The sequence below is a fragment of the Thalassophryne amazonica genome, chromosome 1 (assembly GCF_902500255.1).
Source record: "Thalassophryne amazonica chromosome 1, fThaAma1.1, whole genome shotgun sequence".
NCBI lineage: Eukaryota > Metazoa > Chordata > Actinopteri > Batrachoidiformes > Batrachoididae > Thalassophryne > Thalassophryne amazonica.
This window is the reverse complement of record NC_047103.1, coordinates 102,634,317-102,653,525: the sequence shown is the minus strand read 5'-3', so window position 1 is coordinate 102,653,525 and position 19,209 is coordinate 102,634,317. Positions and strand designations below refer to the sequence as shown.

Below are 19,209 nucleotides of genomic sequence, written 5' to 3'. Positions count from 1 at the left end.
GCAAAAATGTGATGAACCGGCTTACTCCGGCATGCCTCCTATCAGACTGGCTTATAAAGTTCAGACCTGGCAACTGGCTGGTTTATGAAGTGCTAGTGTTGTCAACTTGCCATCACCGGAGACTTTTCTGGTGTTTGTCAACTCAAAAATGAAAGCACATTTTGATCTACAGTCTGTTCTCACCAAGCGGCAGCGGGCGCTGTTGTGAGGTCCCCACTGCCCCAAAGCAGTCACAAGCGGTCAGTACACAGTGCGCCCCACCCGCGGCAGCTGCAAAGCACAGAGTGGAGAGAGATCTGCATTCCTCCACATTCAACGTGCAAATGAATCATACACGTATGATGCCGCTGTGGCTGATCCCGCCCTGTTGTACAGCAGGATCTAAAGCAAAAAAAAAAATTGTTTCTCGTCTAAATCACTGCTGCTGCGATGATGTGATGGGAGAGCGTTGTGTGATAACTTGAGGCTGCAAGTCACATTCACCCATACACACACACAGATGTCAGGGTGCTGCCATGCATGGCACTAACTACACACCGGGAGCAACTTGGGAATAAAGGACCTTATCCAAGGGCCCTTTTCCAGTCAGGCTGGGGCTTGAACCGAGGATCCTCTGGTCTCAAGTCCAAACTTAACCACTTGACCATCACCTCCTCACTAAAAATTGCAACAGCATCATTTCTGAGCATCAGCAGTGACTCACTATTGCCTCTTTTCTGCTTAAAACCACACTCCAGTCATCATCTATCTCAGCGACAGATGTCTGAAACTAATGCACAACAATCATTTTCACACAAATTCAGCATTATTTCAAAATAAAAGACCAATCAGAGCGTGGGAGCAGCAGGTCTGAGTGATGCAGTCTGTACTGTTGTACTGTACTGTTGTGCAGACATTCGCAGCAAAGAAGAAATGAACCAGGTGGAGATGAAATGTGAAATTTGCAGAGTTGGTCGAGCACAGGGCAAACTACCCGAATATAAAATAGCTGGTGAAAAAAACCCAATATTGACAAAAACAACCTGTGTTATCTTTTGATCTGTAGGGTCGATCAAAGGAACACTTTATAGCGTTGCGATCTGTGGAGTGATCTCTTTCCAGTTATGCAGGCCTTGCCCATTTTTGCTTACATAGTTTTTTTCTTTTTTTTCCCCCTGTCTGCATATATAGTAATGGTAAGTGAACATTAATACACATATATGCAATTTATTCTTGCAAGACAGAAGGTATGTAGTGCGTGAGTGAACGTGGTGTGTGTGTGTGTGTGTGTGTGTGAGAGAGAGACCCCATCTGCCCTTCCCGATCAGCCTTCAACATCCTACTCAAAGCCAACCGACAACTTCTATCAGGAAGGGCAGACCACCAAAACAACACGAAGACAAACAAGAACGAACAACAAGTGGTGAAGGCAATAACTGTGAAGTGAGACACCGAGGAGATGGGACCCCAACCATACAACATACCAGGACAAACAACCATACATGAACAAACAGTGACAGCAACAGTCTGTTGTCTAATTAGTGAGCATCCATACCCTAATCTAGGACACCAAAGTGTTAATCCCCTTGAGAGCACCCAAAACCGAATTGTGGTGACGGCCACAAACATGCAACCATCCACACACAGAGACCCAGATCACAGCTAAATATCTGATCACTATTGTGGCTGGTATGTTGGGCCAAGACTAAAGTACAGAACCTTACCATATGACATGGACCACTCCGGTGCATCAAAGCCATATGGCCGGCCACGAGCGATGACGGCAACGGTCCCAGGACGCGGGGCCCCAGGAGAAACCAGGATCAAAGGGCAGCGGAAGGGCACAGGGGCCAGGAAGGGCAGCCCCCAGCGTCACCTAGGCAGACGACGAACCAATAGGGGAGCGGCCCGCACTCCAGAGCCCCAGACATCCACAGCCATTCGGGGCCAACCCCACATGCCACACTCACCCTACCTACCAACCAACCCCACCATAGTTGTTATAATTAAGCTCCCTTGCTGTGTGTGACCCCCTAAGTGAGCAAAGATAAAGTGTTGCATTAAAAGCAGGGCAGGAGATGACAGGTGGCAGACTGCCATGGGAGACCGCGGCACACTGCTGCACCACAGCCTGCCCTGCCAACCCGCCACCGTCTAGTGACCCCGACTCTAAATTAGTGAAGGTCTTTACTAAATGTGCAGACAGAAAGTGTGTGCATTAAACTTGGAGGGCAGGAGTGGCAGATGGAGATCGCAGTGGAAGGCTGCAGCGCACGGCTGCGGCACAGACTGCCCTGCAAACCCATCCCCCACCCAACACCCGACCGCAAAACTCTATGAACCCTATAGAGTGCTACTTACAACCCAATATGATGTGCGCGCAGGTACTAACCTGGTGAAGTGCATTCAAAGGGTGTGACATGTGAGGCCCAACCCCAAGCAGCAGGTGGAAGGAGAGGCACAGAGCAGGGAGCGGGCCACATACACCGGCCCCACCGGGCCCCCAGCCCAACCCCAGATCCAGTGGAGGCACCAGGGAAACCACGAGACGGGGGGAGGCGGGCAGCCCCGGAGGAGCGCCGGAGGCCCAGGGATCAACAAATCAACAGGGGGGACAGGGGCCAGGGAGCTGCAGATGGACGGGCCACCCCGCCCAGAGGTCCCCGAACCAGGGAAGGCATGAGATGGGACCCTGGAGCAGCAGGGCAGCCGAGGAGCCAAAGGGAGACAGGCGGGCCCCACTAACCCGGAGGGAGAGGCCGGGGCACAGGGGGCCACATACACCCGAGCCCCGGGGAGAGGCACCACCCCCCGCCCAGGTACCAGACCACAACCCACCAACGGCAGAGCAGACAGACCCAACTGAAAAGGAACTAATTTTAGCTTTTTTTTATTTTTCCAGTAAAACTTTGAAATGGCCGAATGTAAAGTCTGAAACCATTTGACTGTGGGCTTGAATGGAATCATTGAAAAAAGGTAATTAATTTGTGGTAATAAAGAGATGGGGAGGTTGTTCCATCATTTCAAATCATTACAGATTTTGTCAGTGAGTGGGGCGAAGTTCAAATGGGTTAACTCTCTTAATTTAGAAGAGATGTTTATGCCTAGGTACTTAATATTGCCAGTGGGAAAGGTATACCCAGGTAATACCCATGTAAATGCAACGTTTCTGTAAGGGTGCTGACAACGTTGCAGCAACGTTGTGGGGAGTCTACAAATTCATGTTGCTACAACGTTGCAACACAACTTTGCTGACAACGTTGCAGCAACGTTGTGGGGGGTCTACAAATTCACGTTGCTACAACGCAACATTGTGGGGAGTCTACAAATTCACGTTGCTACAACGTCATTGCAACTTCTGTGCAACGTTCCGGCAACATCAAATTGTTAGCTGGGTAATGTGGCTCTTGAGGTGAAGGATTCCATGAATCCTCGGTTAAAGGAAGTATCATCAATTTTGACCAGTTAATAGAGTAATCTGATAGTTGTGAGAAAGTAGTGATCAGTTTAAATACTTCTTGTAGTGATTTTGAGGGTTCTTGGAGATATAGTACGATATCATCAGCATATAAATTGATTTTGTGGTCAGACATTGAAGAGTTGATACCCTTGATGTTGACATTCTGACGTATTGAAGCCGCAAGTGGTTAGATAAATATTGCGAATATTAGTGGTGAGTGTGAGCAGCCTTGTCTAGTCCCTCTTTGCAAAGTGAAACTTTGAGAGGTAATCTCATTAGTTGTGACTGTGGCCTTTGGTGAGTTATATAGAGTTGTGATCCAATGAATAACTGATTCTCCAAAGCCAAATTTATGAAGGACTCTAATAAGAAAACGCCAACTGACTCTATCAAAGGCTTTTTCTGCATCCAATCAATTTCAAATCAAATCAGTTTTATTTATATAGCGCCAAATCACAACAAACAGTTGCCCCAAGGCGCTTTATATTGTAAGGCAAAGCCATACAATAATTACGGAAAAACCCCAACGGTCAAAACGACTCCCTGTGAGCAAGCACTTGGCGACAGTGGGAAGGAAAAACTCCCTTTTAACAGGAAGAAACCTCCAGCAGAACCAGGCTGAGGGAGGGGCAGTCTTCTGCTGGGACTGGTTCGGGCTGAGGGAGAGAACCAGGAAAAAGACATGCTGTGGAGGGGAGCAGTATAACAGGGGAGCAGTCCAATGACATCACTATTGCCTTTGTATTGCTACGCTGTGATTTGTCAATGAGATTGAGAAGTCTTCTGACATTATTGGTAGATTGTCTACCCTTAATAAACCCATGCCAATGCCTTAGCAATGATTTTTACATCAGTACTTATTAATGATAGCAGACAGTAATTAGAGGTCAGAGTAGGGTCTTTTTTTTGTTTTTTTCATAATATTGCAAAATATCTATGATAGGTCCTCATGAACTCATCTCTGGATTTTTGGTGCAGACAGACCAGACTGACAAAACTTTTTCTGGTTCATGACTCTTGGGCTGGAAAGCTAAGTTTTTTTTTTTGCTGTTTTTGTAAGTTTTTGCTTTGATTTTGACCATGTATGATGCTGTTTAATTAATGATGTGTTTTCTTATTCATGGAATCACCAAATGGCATGCAATTTGGGAGGTATATGCAGGACCCCTGTTAGATCCACAGTGCCAAATTTGTACCAGATATGTCCAGTGAGCTCAATCAGTTCTAACCACGCGATGACAGTGACACAGTCTGTCCTTAAATGTTGGGTGATGTTTGCAACAGGGTTGCAGCTATCAATTATTTTAGTAATCGAGAATTCTATCAATTATTCTGGTGATTAATTGAGTAATCGGTTAAAAAGTACTTTTGCGTTTTTAAACAACATCAACAGTACAGGGCTGTCCCTACGCAATAGCACAATGTCGCTGCACCACCACGCAGATTGTCAAATTTAGTGCATCCCTTTCTGTTTTCCTGGGTATTTTTTTTTTTTTCAGATCTTTACAAGTTTTAGATCTTTCTCAGTGTCAGGAGCTCAGCACTCCCCTGACACCGGACCGTAAGTGCAGGCGGTCAGTCGGTGTAATCCTCAGTCAGGCTACACTTGAACGTGGGTAGAGCCTGTAGAAAAACTGGGCTCTGGGAGGGGTAGGACGATTTACCCAAACTGACTCCAAATGACTAAATGAAGTACTTTTATTTATTTTCAGAAATGCGCTCCGTTCTCAATACAGTACATGAAGCGCTCTCTCTCCCCCCCCCCCTCTGTCTCTTTAGAATGTTGAAACAATAAACAAGGGATGTTTAAGTACGTTTATGAGTACTGGCAATTTTCTTTGGGGGGGCACATGCAATGGACTCTGAACTTTTACAAACCCTGACAAGGTAGCAGTGCGTCCAGCTGTAAGTCTACAAAGGCGAGCGCCCTTTGCTTTCATGTACTGTTTTTCCGAAAATGAATAAAAGTACTTCATTTAGTCATATTTGGAGTTAGTTTCACTTTAAATGCGCAATAAGTCTATTTCAGATGATAAGCGTGGACCCTCTTTCTCTTAAAAGGCTTTATTTTACTCTTTTGTGTCGTGTTGGAAAGCGGTAGCTTTTGGTGCTACAGATTAGCTCTTACATGACTTGTGCGCATGCGCTAGTCTTATTCTTTTTTTCTGGGGACGTTCCAGCGCCACACACAGGGTAGAGGGTAAAGGGTGCTTGGACTCTTAATTTTTGTTTGCAAATCTATTTTATTTCTTTAGGCATTTTTATTTTTTATCTTGGTGGACTGATGTATTTTCCAAGAAAATAGAAACCAGTCCTCTGTTTACAATAGTGGTGTAATAGATTGTAGTTGAAGTGTGATCCGTACAGACCACTCTCCATGGTTCAACACGCACAGGAACTGCAGATTAGTTGCAGATTTGACAAAAGTGTGATTTTGTGTCATGATGACTTGTTTTAAAAGTGATAACAGTTGCAGATGGTCTAGTGGTTAAGCGTTGGGCTTGAAACCAGAGGATCCTCAGTTCAAATCCCAGCTTGACCAGAAAATCACTAAGGGCCCTTGGGCAAGGTCCTTAATCCCCTAGTTGCCCCGGGTGTGTAGTGAACGCCTTCCATGGCAGCAGCCTGACATCGGGGTGAATGTGAGGCGCTTCACACAAGTAAGGTCCAACCTTACCAAACCCCTAGAGCAAGCACACAGGCGACAGTGGTAATGAAAAACTCCCTCTGATGATTTGAGGAAGAAACCTCAAGCAGACCAGACTCAAAGGGGTGACCCTCTGCTTGGACCATGCTACCAACACAATTGACAATACAAATATTCAGGAAATTTTGAGAGTCCATGTTGGTGTACAGGACGGGAATCCTGCAGAAGAAGACACCCACTCCCATCTCTGGATGGAGCCGCACCAGAATCGGGCAGCAGAAAAACAACAAATACAGTATAATTTGTCAGCATTAAGCAACAAGAAAAACAGAAGAAATACTAAGGTGATTGCCGGCCACTATCCCTAAGTTTCACTAAAAAACCCAGAATTTAGATAAAGTTGAGGCTGCGACCCACTCCGTTTACTAATAAAATAAATGTAAAAGGGTAGAAAGCATAGTAACATACTATACCAGTATTCTAGCCATACAAAAGGGAAAATATGTGTGTCATAAGTCTAGACTTGAAATTCTTCACAGAATCTGACTGTTGTATTACAAAAAAAGTGTAGGCCGCTTAGGAAATGCTAACCACTCCTAAGATTCACAACAAGAGAAAGTTACTTAAATAAATAAGATTCATAGATACACTTAAAAACTAAAAGAAGTGTTAAACCGATATAGAATAAATGAATACAACCTTGTAATAATTAGAAGGGGGTCAATTCAATGCGCAGACCATCGGAAGCAAGTTGCCAGATCTGTGAACCAGCTCCACTCACAGGGGAGCTGCAGCTGCGCGTGCACACCGTTCTGTCATGAATGTAGCATGTTAGAAGCAACCTCATGTTACACTTCAGTGATCTTCCTGGGGCTGTGGAGTGTAGCTTTTCTGCACTGGTTTCCTCAAAGGCCACATTGATAAAGCCGCTGTGCACCCTGTTGTCAAACAGAGCAAAATTCTCATTGCATCCAGTAAGAATCAGCCCAATCTCAGTTAAATGCGATTCACTAAAACCCCTGTCACACATACGCCGATTGAGGCCGAATTGGATTAGAATGACACATCCGGCCACAGTCGGGAAGTATTGAGGAGAGGTCTGAAGATTTGCAGACGACAGTCTCTGAGCAGTCTACATATTTGGTCCCATTCACTCGGCTGGCCCGAGTGTGTTGCACAGTTCAAAACACTCTTGGTGCCATTGAGAAGGGACACACATCTGACAGCGGTCTATGTCCAATTTCTGCATCATCTGATCGCAATCTACATATGAAATGATGTTATCGTGGTTGACTGAACTCTGCGATGGATTGTCACAGCAAAGCCTTACGGCATGTTGTGCCACGGATGTCCACTTCCAGTTGAACCCGGCCAGGGAGGGCAAAGGAAATATTGATATGTAATAACATGTATGTGGCACTCTGATGTGTGTCATTGTGCACAAGGCTTGTTGCAGCGCCTTGCAACGCAGTTGAACGGGATGTCACTGCTATAATACACATATTATTACATGTTCACCTCCCAACGCTGCAGCAGGTATGATGTGGAAATGAGCCCATGACAACATAAATAAACATGCAACTCACCTCTGGTACCCCAGAAGCGTTCCACAGCGCAGAAAGCAGCCGGGACAGCAGCATGCGGTGAAGTCCCTTTCACCCGGCTGCGCTGTGTGCTGGCAACATCGATCGGCTCACAAATGCATCATCCACCTCAGCATAAATAAATCCCATGTAAAGTACCGTCCTGCAGTGATAATACCACTGGAGTTGTGTTAAGATGCATATCAAGTGCGCTGAAATGGTCACAAGAAAAAAGGAAAAAGGAAATGGTGGACTGGGAAAAAAGAGTTACAAAAAAAAGAGAAAAAAGTTCGCTGGCCGCGCCTGAAGAATGTTGCACATGGGGAAAGTTGGTGAACAGCCAGCACAGTTCAGCAGTCATGGAGTCCAGCTAGATGAATAAAATCTAGAAATGCTCCAGTCATTGGAGCATTATACTGATCAAACACCTAAAGGGATTTTTCAGCGGACTGTGCAACAGCAGGCGACTGCTGACAGTTGTCAGCCTTTTTGTGTGTGCATGCAGTCTGGATGGACAGCTCCTGTCCTCGCACATCCCACATGTGCACGCGAAGTGGCTCATTCAGTCATTATGAACACATACGCAGCTGAGCGAACATTTCGGCTACACACTCGCACACTCACCTGTTCTATGCACGCACCCGCGCACACTATGTCATATGAGAGACACACACTCCTGCCAGTGCACCCTCCTCCTGATGAGAGGTCAGTGAGCAGTGGGAACGTGAGGATGAACGAAGATGTGAGTGAGTGAGTGAGTGAGTGAGTGAGTGAGTGAGTGAGTGAGTGAGTGAGTGAGTGAGTGAGTGAGTGAGTGAGTGAGTGAGTGAGTGAGTGAGTAATAGCTCCAATGTCAATCAATCAATCAATTTTTTTATATAGCGCCAAATCACAACAAACAGTTGCCCCAAGGCGCTTTATATTGTAAGGCAAGGCCATACAATAATTATGTAAAACCCCAACGGTCAAAACGACCCCCTGTGAGCAAGCACTTGGCTACAGTGGGAAGGAAAAACTCCCTTTTAACAGGAAGAAACCTCCAGCAGAACCAGGCTCAGGGAGGGGCAGTCTTCTGCTGGGACTGGTTGGGGCTGAGGGAGAGAACCAGGAAAAAGACATGCTGTGGAGGGGAGCAGAGATCGATCACTAATGATTAAATGCAGAGTGGTGCATACAGAGCAAAAAGAGAAAGAAACAGTGCATCATGGGAACCCCCCAGCAGTCTACGTCTATAGCAGCATAACTAAGGGATGGTTCAGGGTCACCTGATCCAGCCCTAACTATAAGCTTTAGCAAAAAGGAAAGTTTTAAGCCTAATATTAAAAGTAGAGAGGGTGTCTGTCTCCCTGATCTGAATTGGGAGCTGGTTCCACAGGAGAGGAGCCTGAAAGCTGAAGGCTCTGCCTCCCATTCTACTCTTACAAACCCTAGGAACTACAAGTAAGCCTGCAGTCTGAGAGCGAAGCGCTCTATTGGGGTGATATGGTACTACGAGGTCCCTAAGATAAGATGGGACCTGATTATTCAAAACCTTATAAGTAAGAAGAAGAATTTTAAATTCTATTCTAGAATTAACAGGAAGCCAATGAAGAGAGGCCAATATGGCCAATGTCAGTGGGTTCTGACAGCAGTCTGTCATCTGAGTGTTGTCTAAAATATGTTATTTAGATATGTCTAAAATTAGATTACATTTCTTGTCATTTGAATTGGGTGACGTTACTAGCTTGGTAAGTGGTTTTATTAGTGTCATTTCAATGTCCTGTTCTCACACTTGGAAGTTCCCTGATAATTAGCTGAGCTGATAGGGAAATGAAATGATGAAATGACACACCATGGTGAAAACGTTCAAACGCAGTTTTCTGCTAATGCACACATTTAATTTTATCAAGCAAGCGAGGTAAATGTGTCAGCTTTATTTCCATTTACAGCTTGGACTCCGGCAAGGACAGTCGCATTCCTCCCCTCTCCTCCCCTCCTTTCTGTTCTCTATCTCTGCTCCGACCTTCAAAGTCCCAGCTTCACCAGACTGTGAATTCTTCAAATTATGATTTGGATTAACTATGGAATTGATCAGCTGGTCTCTCAACGCCATTGACACCATTTGTTTTCGACAAGGAGATCAAGGTTTGGGGACCCTGCGTGCCCGGATGGAACCTACCCAGCGGGCTTTGCTCTTGACGGCTGAGAGAATAGAGTGTGACATGTGGCTCCACTCTCTGTGGAAGACGTTGAGGATTCATTCGTATTCGCTTTATGGTGGGAGGTTTGGTGCTGATTGGTTTGTGCGCTGCCCTGACCCACAGGAATATTAGCAAGACGGCTGCTTCCAGAATTTTGTCCCCTCATCAGTCCGTCATAATTAATGAGTTGGGCAATGCTGTGTAATCTCAGACTGCATGAACTCTTGAACTCAAACGCAAAATGGATTCAATCTCGTTACAAATCACTGCATTGCAAAGGAATTGTACTGCTGAGGACCAGAGAATATTCTTCATAAATTTGGACTCTCGATGGTCAGGGGTGCAATAAATCGAATTCTGTATCTCTCCGCCAAACAGCAACATGGCAGCCTTATCGGCTCCTGAAGGCCAAATTCCCTGCTCTTCCCCCAGAAGGATCTACAGCCTAGGTGAAGGAATTCGCCCCCCCCCCCTTCTCATCCCCCCCCCCCCCCCAGCCTGCTGTTGCCTAGCAACATCAGACTTTACACACACACGGACAGAAACTGTCAGACTTTACACACACATGGACAGAAATCGACAGAAATATATCTCATCTGCACACGACACATGTCTCCCTCCCTCCATCCCTATTACCCCCCCCCCCCCCCATGTCTCTCCACTCCCCCCACCATGGCTTCCTCCTTGCCACCTTGAAGGCAGCGTGGTTTTTTTTTTTACTGCTGCAGCCTTCAACCCCCAGGCTGGGCGGCGCGGGCCCCTCCTGCTGCGGCCTTCACCCACTTTGCCTCAATTCGGAAGACGGACTACTCCAAGTTCAGTGCACATAAACAATGTCAAATGTATATGTGTTGTCTTTAATTTTGATGTGTGCCATTATTACGGTAAACAAGTAATAATTGTGGATTAATTGCTGTATCTTGTCTGAGGTAACTGGAGTGTAAACGTAATTGCCCTTTTTTGGATCAATAAAGTTTCTGAAGTCTGAAGTCATTTAAAGTTCATTCATTCATTCATCTTCTACTTACTCTACTCTCTTAGTCCAATTAAGGATTGCGGGGGGCTGGAGCCTATCCCAGCAGTCATAGAGCGCGAGGCGGGGTACACCCAGGACAGGACGCCAGTCTGTCGCAGGGCCACAAATAGACAAACAAGCACAGACAAACCCACAAACACACCTACGGACAATTAAAAGACTCCAATCCACCTAACCCTCATGTCTTTGGATGTGGGAGGAAACCGGTGCACCCGGAGGAAACCCACGCACACACGGGGAGAACATGCAAACTCCACACAGGAAGGCCACGGGAATTGAACCCATGACCTTCTCGCTGTGAGGCAACAGTGCTAACCACTAATCCACCGTGCTGCCTCCATTTAAAGTTATATATAAGAAATAGAGGAATATAACATTTGACCCATCTGTCTGTATGTCTGTCTGTCTGTCTAATAATATCTTAGCGTCTGCATGGTCAGAGTGCTATTGATTTATTCATTTGGATGTTCTGAGTAGAAATAAGGTTTGTGAAGGTGTAAAACTAATCAGCCTGTTACGACATTTTGAAGCAGTAAAAGCTGATGATAGGGTTAGGGTTTAAAATATCTTTGTTAACTTTGTTTTATACTCTGATTCTGATTGCTCTTCGATCTCTGTGTCCAGTTGAATAATAAGCAGCCGGTGACGGTTCATGATGTCCTACAAATCCTGCGGCTTCACATCTCAGTGCCACAATGTGATATTTTTGGCTATCTCAGCATTGACCATGAGCTGGTTGTCCTCATTGCTCCAGTAGACCACAAGCCAACATCACTGCAGGTAAATCATGCATATGCCCCTCCATACACACACATACACACTCTCACTTACACGCAAAATCAACCACTATTCATTTTTCATATTTCTTGTTTAAATACTTAAGTAATTACAGCTGCATGTCTGTAGAGAATTTTTGTTATAATTTCTTCTTTTGGTGTTGAGATATGCAGTGTCACTTTACTTGATGGAATCATCATCTGCCCACACTTACACCAGGAGTCAGATTTAATCAACAGGGCAAATGAACATGAGACCGCAGAGGGTGTGCACATAACGTAGTCAAAGCCGGAAGCCAGCCGTATACTGGCATGCTGGATGGTAACAAAAGCAACAGCAGCTGTGTTCACTTGTCCATAAACGGCATTGTCAGCTCTCACAATGTGGACTGTTTTCAGGAACTCTGTGAGACTGTTTAATTAACAGTCATTAAAGCTGAACCAGCATTTTTTGAATGAACGTTGATAATCAATCAATTCAATCAATTTTTTATATAGCGCCAAATCACAACAAACAGTTGCCCCAAGGCGCTTTATATTGTAAGGCAAGGCCATACAATAATTATGTAAAAACTCCCACATTTTTGACAAAACAATGACAATCATTAAATCATTAAATTGGTATGAAAAGTATTAATGTGTTTCACCTGCATGTCTTGTTTAGTAGGAAGTACAACATAATCTAATCCGTGCACTGTGGATGCGTGTGATTTTCATTTCCGCCATTTAAAAAACAAAACTGTGCACAAGCAGCTCACCTTTGCTGTGATGATCTGAGACACGTCTTAGGGCCCCTTCACACATAACATGATTGAAGCCGACTAGTGCACGAAGGAGGAATTGCATGCCATTCGTGAAAAATCAGAGCCGCCTCAAATGCCTCGTACAGCTGTCACCACAACCACTGGCGCACACAAGTGGCTGAAAGACAGCGAGTGCCCTGCACGTGTTCATTTCACCCCACTCTTGTCAGGTGCTGGCCAAATTCCAGGTTTCACACACGAACATCTAACACCGCAAGCAGGACTTTTCAAAAAGGTGGGGCTCTTGGCACTCCTAATACAATAGTAGACAGCAGGCAACCACATTCAACCTGTCTGTGAATAGTGTCTAAGTGCCACACGAACACACGGTGTACAGGCCCTCATGAGGACCGACCAGCATCTGACATGACAGATGCAGGACAAACATAATAATACATACAAGAAATTAAAATCACAGAACAAAGCAACAGAGAGTGATCGGTTTTTTTTTTTTCTGTGACCTGACGAGGTCTGCTGACAGCGGTGGGCGTGTCCTCCTGCGACCTGCAGCTGTTCAAATGTCTGTGCTTGCACATCAAAGCTGGAGAACACCTGTAGAGGCTTGTAGGACATGAGGTTGCATAACTACAGCATGAGGCGCAGACGTCGGCATGTTGTCCTCACGTGGGAATAAATTAAAAGATATTGCTTCAACTGACTGCCGCATCAGCACACCGCAAAGCTGGTGAATATCGTGCCATGCAGGAAATCACCCCACAGGACGTGTGCCACTGTGGGATTTCCCCACATTGTAATAATTAAAACACATGTCACATTTGCAGCAGGTCACTGCTGATCTGTTCACGACGCAAGAGCCCGGCTCTTCATGAGATGAGCGTATCAGGTAATTCATGTAAAACATGAAAGAGAGAACAGTAATCCACGCCATTTCATTACTTCCTGGTGTACGTCTAGGCGGAGGTTAAATCCGCTCTTTATAATAGGCATTAAGTGTTATGAATTGTGGTGGGGGGTTTTTTCCCTCCGCTGCTGTGTGCTTGACTTTCCAGGTGCTCGCATAGTGTTTGTGCGCACGAACATGAGCGTGTACGAAACCGTCACCGCTCCCGACAGCAGGTGGAATGTTTTCTGGTTCCCCATTTTGTTTTTTGACGGATTTTTTCCGGGTTCTGGATCTTGCGTGTTATGTGTGAAGGGTCCTTATGAAGATCTTGTTCATGGACCCAACAATGAAGTATTTGAATCCATGATGAAAAGTCTTGTGGTATTAATTCAGTTGAAAGTTGAAAGTTGAGGACACTAATTATTGAAGCTTTGTAGGTGGAATTCTTTCCCATTCTTGCTTGATGTATGACTTCAGTTGTTCAACAGTCCGGGGTCTCCGTTGTCATATTTTGCGCTTCATAATGTGCCACACATTTTCAATGGGCGACAGGTCTGGACTGCAGGCAGGCCAGTCTAGTACCCGCACTCTTCTACTACGAACCCACGCTGTTGTAACACGTGCAGAATGTGGCTTGGCATTGTCTTGCTGTAGTAAGCAGGGACGTCCCTGAAAAAGACGTTGCTTGGATGGCAGCATGTGTTGCTCCAAAGCCTGGATGTACCTTTCAGCATTGATGGTGCCATCATAGATGTGTAAGTTGCCCATGCCATGGGCACTAACACACCCCATACCATCACCATTGCTGGCTTTTGAACTTTGTGCTGGTAACAATCTGAATGGTCTTTTTCCTCTTTTGTCCAGAGGACACAATGTACATGATTTCCAAAAACAATTTGAAATCCTGACTCATCAGACCACAGCACACTTTTCCACTTTGCGTCTGTCCATTTCAAATGAGCTCGGGCCCAGAGAAGGCAGTGGTGTTTCTGGATGTTGTTGATGTATGGCTTTCACTTTGCATGGTAGAGTTTTAACTTGCACTTGTAGATCAAATCAAATCAATTTTATTTATATAGCGCCAAATCACAACAACAGTTGCCCCAAGGCCCTTTATATTGCAAGGCAAAAGCCACACAATAATTACAGAAAAACCCCAATGGTCAAAACGACCCCCTATGAGCAAGCACTTGGCAACAGTGGGAAGGAAAAACTCCCTTTTAACATGAAGAAACCTCCAGCAGAACCAGGCTCAGGGAGGGGCAGTCTTCTGCTGGGACTGGTTGGGGCTGAGGGGAGAGAATCAGGAAAAAGACATGCTGTGGAAGACAGCAGAGATCAATCACTAATGATTAAATGCAGAGTGGTGCATACAGAGCAAAATGAGAAAGAAACACTCAGTGCATCATGGGAACCCCCCAGCAGTCTGATCCGAATTGGGAGCTGGTTCCACAGGAGAGGAGCCAGAAAGCTGAAGGCTCTGCCTCCCATTCTACTCTTAAAAACCCTAGGAACTACAAGTAAGCCTGCAGTCTGAGAGCGAAGCACTCTATTGGGGTGATATGGTACTAAGAGGTCCCTAAGATAAGATGGGACCTGATTATTCAAAACCTTATAAGTAAGAAGAAGAATTTTAAATTCTATTCTAGAATTAACAGGAATCCAATGAAGAGAGGCCAATATGGGTGAAATATGCTCTCTCCTTCTAGTCCCCGTCAGTACTCTAGCTGCAGCATTTTGAATTAACTGAAGGCTTTTCAGGGAACTTTTAGGACAACCTGATAATAATGAATTACAATAGTCCAGCCTAGAGGAAATAAATGCATGAATTAGTTTTTCAGCATCACTCTGAGACAAGACCTTTCTAATTTTAGAGATATTGCTCAAATGTAATAAAGCAGTCCTACATGTTTGCTTAATATGCGCATTGAAGGACATATCCTGATCAAAAATGACTCCAAGATTTCTCACAGTATTACTAGAGGTCAGGGTAATGCCATCCAGAGTAAGGATCTGGTTAGACACCATGTTTCTAAGATTTGTGGGGCCAAGTACAAGAACTTCAGTTTTATCTGAATTTAAAAGCAGTAAATTAGAGGTCATCCATGTCTTTATGTCTGTAAGACATTCCTGCAGTTTAACTAATTGGTGTGTGTCCTCTGGCTTCATGGATAGATAAAGCTGGGTATCATCTGCGTAACAATGAAAATTTAAGCAATGCTTTCTAATAATATTGCCTAAGGGAAGCATGTATAAAGTGAATAAAATTGGTCCTAGCACAGAACCTTGTGGAACTCCATAATTAACCTTAGTCTGTGAAGAAAACACCCCATTTACATGAACAAATTGTAATCTATTAGATAAATATGATTCAAACCACCGCAGCGCAGTGCCTTTAATACCTGTGGCATGCTCTAATCTCTGTAATAAAATTTTATGGTCAACAGTATCAAAAGCAGCACTGAGGTCTAACAGGACAAGCACAGAGATGAGTCCACTGTCTGAGGCCATAAGAAGAACATTTGTAACCTTCACTAATGCTGTTTCTGTACTATGATGAATTCTGAAACCTGACTGAAACTCTTCAAATAGACCATTCCTCTGCAGATGATCAGTTAGCTGTTTTACAACTACCCTTTCAAGAATTTTTGAGAGAAAAGGAAGGTTGGAGATTGGCCTCTAGAGTGGTCTCTACCTGTGGTACATAGCCAACTAATAAAGATAGATTGATCATATTTAAGATCGAAGCATTAATTAATCATAGGGCTTCCTTGAGCAGCCTGGTAGGAATGGGGTCTAATAGACATGTTGATGGTTTGGAGGAAGTGACTAATGAAAATAACTCAGACAGAACAATCGGAGAGAAAGAGTCTAACCAAATACCAGCATTACTGAAAGCAGCCAAAGATAACGATATGTCTTTGGGATGGTTATGAGTAATTTTTTTCTCTAATAGTTAAAATTTTACTAGCACAGAAAGTCATAAAGTCATTACTAGTTAAAGTTAAAGGAATACTCGGTTCAATAGAGCTCTGACTCTTTGTCAGCCTGGCTACAGTGCTGAAAAGAAACCTGGGGTTGTTCTTATTTTCTTCAATTAGTGATGAGTAGTAAGATGTCCTAGCTTTACGGTGGGCTTTTTTTATAGAGCAACAGACTCTTTTTCCAGGCTAAGTGAAGATCTTCTAAATTAGTGAGATGCCATTTCCTCTCCAACTTACGGGTTATCTGCTTTAAGCTGCGAGTTTGTGAGTTATACCACGGAGTCAGGCACTTCTGATTTAAGGCTCTCTTTTTCAGAGGAGCTACAGCATCCAAAGTTGTGCTCAATGAGGATGTAAAACTATTGACGAGATAATCTATCTCACTCACAGAGTTTGGGTAGCTACTCTGCACTGTGTTGGTATATGGCATTGGAGAACATAACACTGAAGGAATCATATCCTTAAACCTAGTTACAGCGCTTTCTGAAAGACTTCTAATGTAATGAAACTTATTCCGCACTGCTGGGTAGTCCATTAAAGTAAATGTAAATGTTATTAAGAAATGATCAGACAGAAGGGGGTTTTCAGGGAATACTGTTAAGTCTTCAATTTCCATACCATAAGTCAAAACAAGCTCTAAAGTATGATTAAAGTGGTGGGTGGACTCATTTACATTTTGAGCAAAGCCATTTGAGTCTAATAATAGATTAAATGCAGTGTTGAGGCTGTCATTCTCAGCATCTATGTGGATGTTAAAATCGCCCATCATAATTATCTTATCTGAGCTAAGCACTAAGTCAGACAAAAAGTCTGAAAATTCACAGAGAAACTCACAGTAACGACCAGGTGGATGATAGATAACAACAAATAAAACTGGTTTTTGGGACTTCCAATTTGGATGGACAAGACTAAGAGTCAAGCTTTGAAATTAATTAAAGCTCTGTCTGGGTTTTTGATTAATTAATAAGCTGGAGTGGAAGATTGCTGCTAATCCTCCCCCTCGGCCTGTGCTACAAGCATTCTGACAGTTAGTGTGACTCGGGGGTGTTGACTCATTTAAACTAACATATTCATCCTACTGTAACCAGGTTTCTGTAAAGCACAATAAATCAATATGTTGATCAATTATTATATCATTTACTAACAGGGACTTCGAAGAGAGAGACCTAATGTTTAATAGACCACATTTAACTGTTTTAGTCTGTGGTGCAGTTGAAGGTGCTATATTATTTTTTTCTTTTTGAATTTTTATGCTTAAATAGATTTTTGCTGGTTGTTGGTGGTCTGGGAGCAGGTATCGTCTCTACCGGGATGGGGTATTGGGGGGATGGCAGGGGGAGAGAAGCTGCAGAGAGGTGTGTAAGACTACAACTCTGCTTCCTGGTCCCAACCCTGGGTAGTCGGAGAGTAGAGAGAGAGGGTTTAATAAAATTGGCCAGATTTCTAGAAATGAGAGCTGCTCCATCCAAAGTGCGATGGATGCCGTCTCTCCTAACAAGACCAGGTTTTCCCCAGAAGCTTTGCCAATTATCTATGAAGCCCACCTCATTTTTTGGACACCACTCAGACAGCCAGCAATTCAAGGAGAACATGCGGCTAAACATGTCACTCCCGGTCCGATTGGGGAGGGGCCCAGAGAAAAGTACGGAGTCCGACATTGTTTTTGCAAAGTTACACACCGATTCAATGTTAATTTTAGTGACCTCCGATTGGCGTAACCGGGTGTCATTACTGCCGACGTGAATTACAATCTTACCAAATTTACGCTTAGCCTTAGCCAGCAGTTTCAAATTTCCTTCAGTGTCGCCTGCTCTGGCCCCCGGAAGACAATTGACAATGGTTGCTGGTGTCGCTAACTTCACATTTCTCAACACAGAGTCGCCAATAACCAGAGTTTGTTCCTCTGCGGGTGTGTCGCCGAGTGGGGAAAAACGGTTAGAGATGTGAACGGGTTGGTGGTGTACAGGGGGCTTGTGTTTAGGACTACACTTCCTCCTCACAGTCACCCAGCCGGCCTGCTTTCCCGGCTGCTCGGGATCTGCTGGGGGACAGCTAACGGCGGCTAAGCTACCTTGGTCTGCACCGACTACAGGGGCCTGGCTAGCTGTAGGATTTTCCAAGGTGCGGAGCCGAGTCTCCAATTCGCCCAGCCTGGCCTCCAAAGCTATGAATAAGCTACACTTATTACAAGTACCATTACTGCTAAAGGAGGCTGAGGAATAACTAAACATTTCACACCCAGAGCACAGAAGTGCGGGAGAGACAGGAGAAGCCGCCATGCTAAACCGGCTAAGAGCTAGTAGCTGCGTTAAGCTAGCGGATTCCTAAAAACACACAAAGTGAATACTGTGTAAATAATTTAGAGGTGATTCAGCAGAGGGAGTGCTTTAGTTAAGGCACGTGAAGATTACACTGTGAAACAAATCGTTATCTAGTTATCTAGGTCAATCTAACTACGCAGATTAAACAGCTAACAGATACAGCAAAACACCGCTGTGCTCCGGAACAGGAAGTGATACAATACCGCAGTGAGAGCCAACCACCAGTAGAAGCCACTCTAGAGGCCAATCTCCAACCTTCCTTTTCTCTCAAAAATTCTTGAAACGGTAGTTGTACCACTCAGTAGGGATGAACTGTGTTAACTGACAATGGTTTTCTGAAGTGTTCCTGAGCCTATGTGGTATGATCCTTTACACAATGATGTTGATTTTTAATGCAGTGCCACCTGAGGGATCGAAGGTCACAGGCATTCAATGTTGTTTTTCAGCCTTGCCGCTTACATGTAGAAAGTTTTCCAGATTCTCTCAATCTTCTGATTATATTATGGACTGTAGATGATGGAATCTCTAAATTCCTTGCAATTGAATGTTGAGAAGCATTGTTCTTAAACTGTTGTACTATTTTTTCACACAGTTGT

The 19,209-nt window shown here is 44.4% G+C and overlaps 1 protein-coding gene across 1 annotated transcript in view; it reads left to right on the top strand.

Annotated features, from left to right (window-relative positions):
- reck (reversion-inducing-cysteine-rich protein with kazal motifs) overlaps window positions 1–19,209 on the top strand; it is a 508,306-nt gene that overhangs the window by 432,205 nt on the left and 56,892 nt on the right. Inside the window, exon 20 of the mRNA XM_034173078.1 lies at window positions 11,510–11,665. Within this exon, the coding sequence (XP_034028969.1) occupies window positions 11,510–11,665 (156 nt within the window). The remainder of the gene's footprint in view (window positions 1–11,509; window positions 11,666–19,209) is intronic.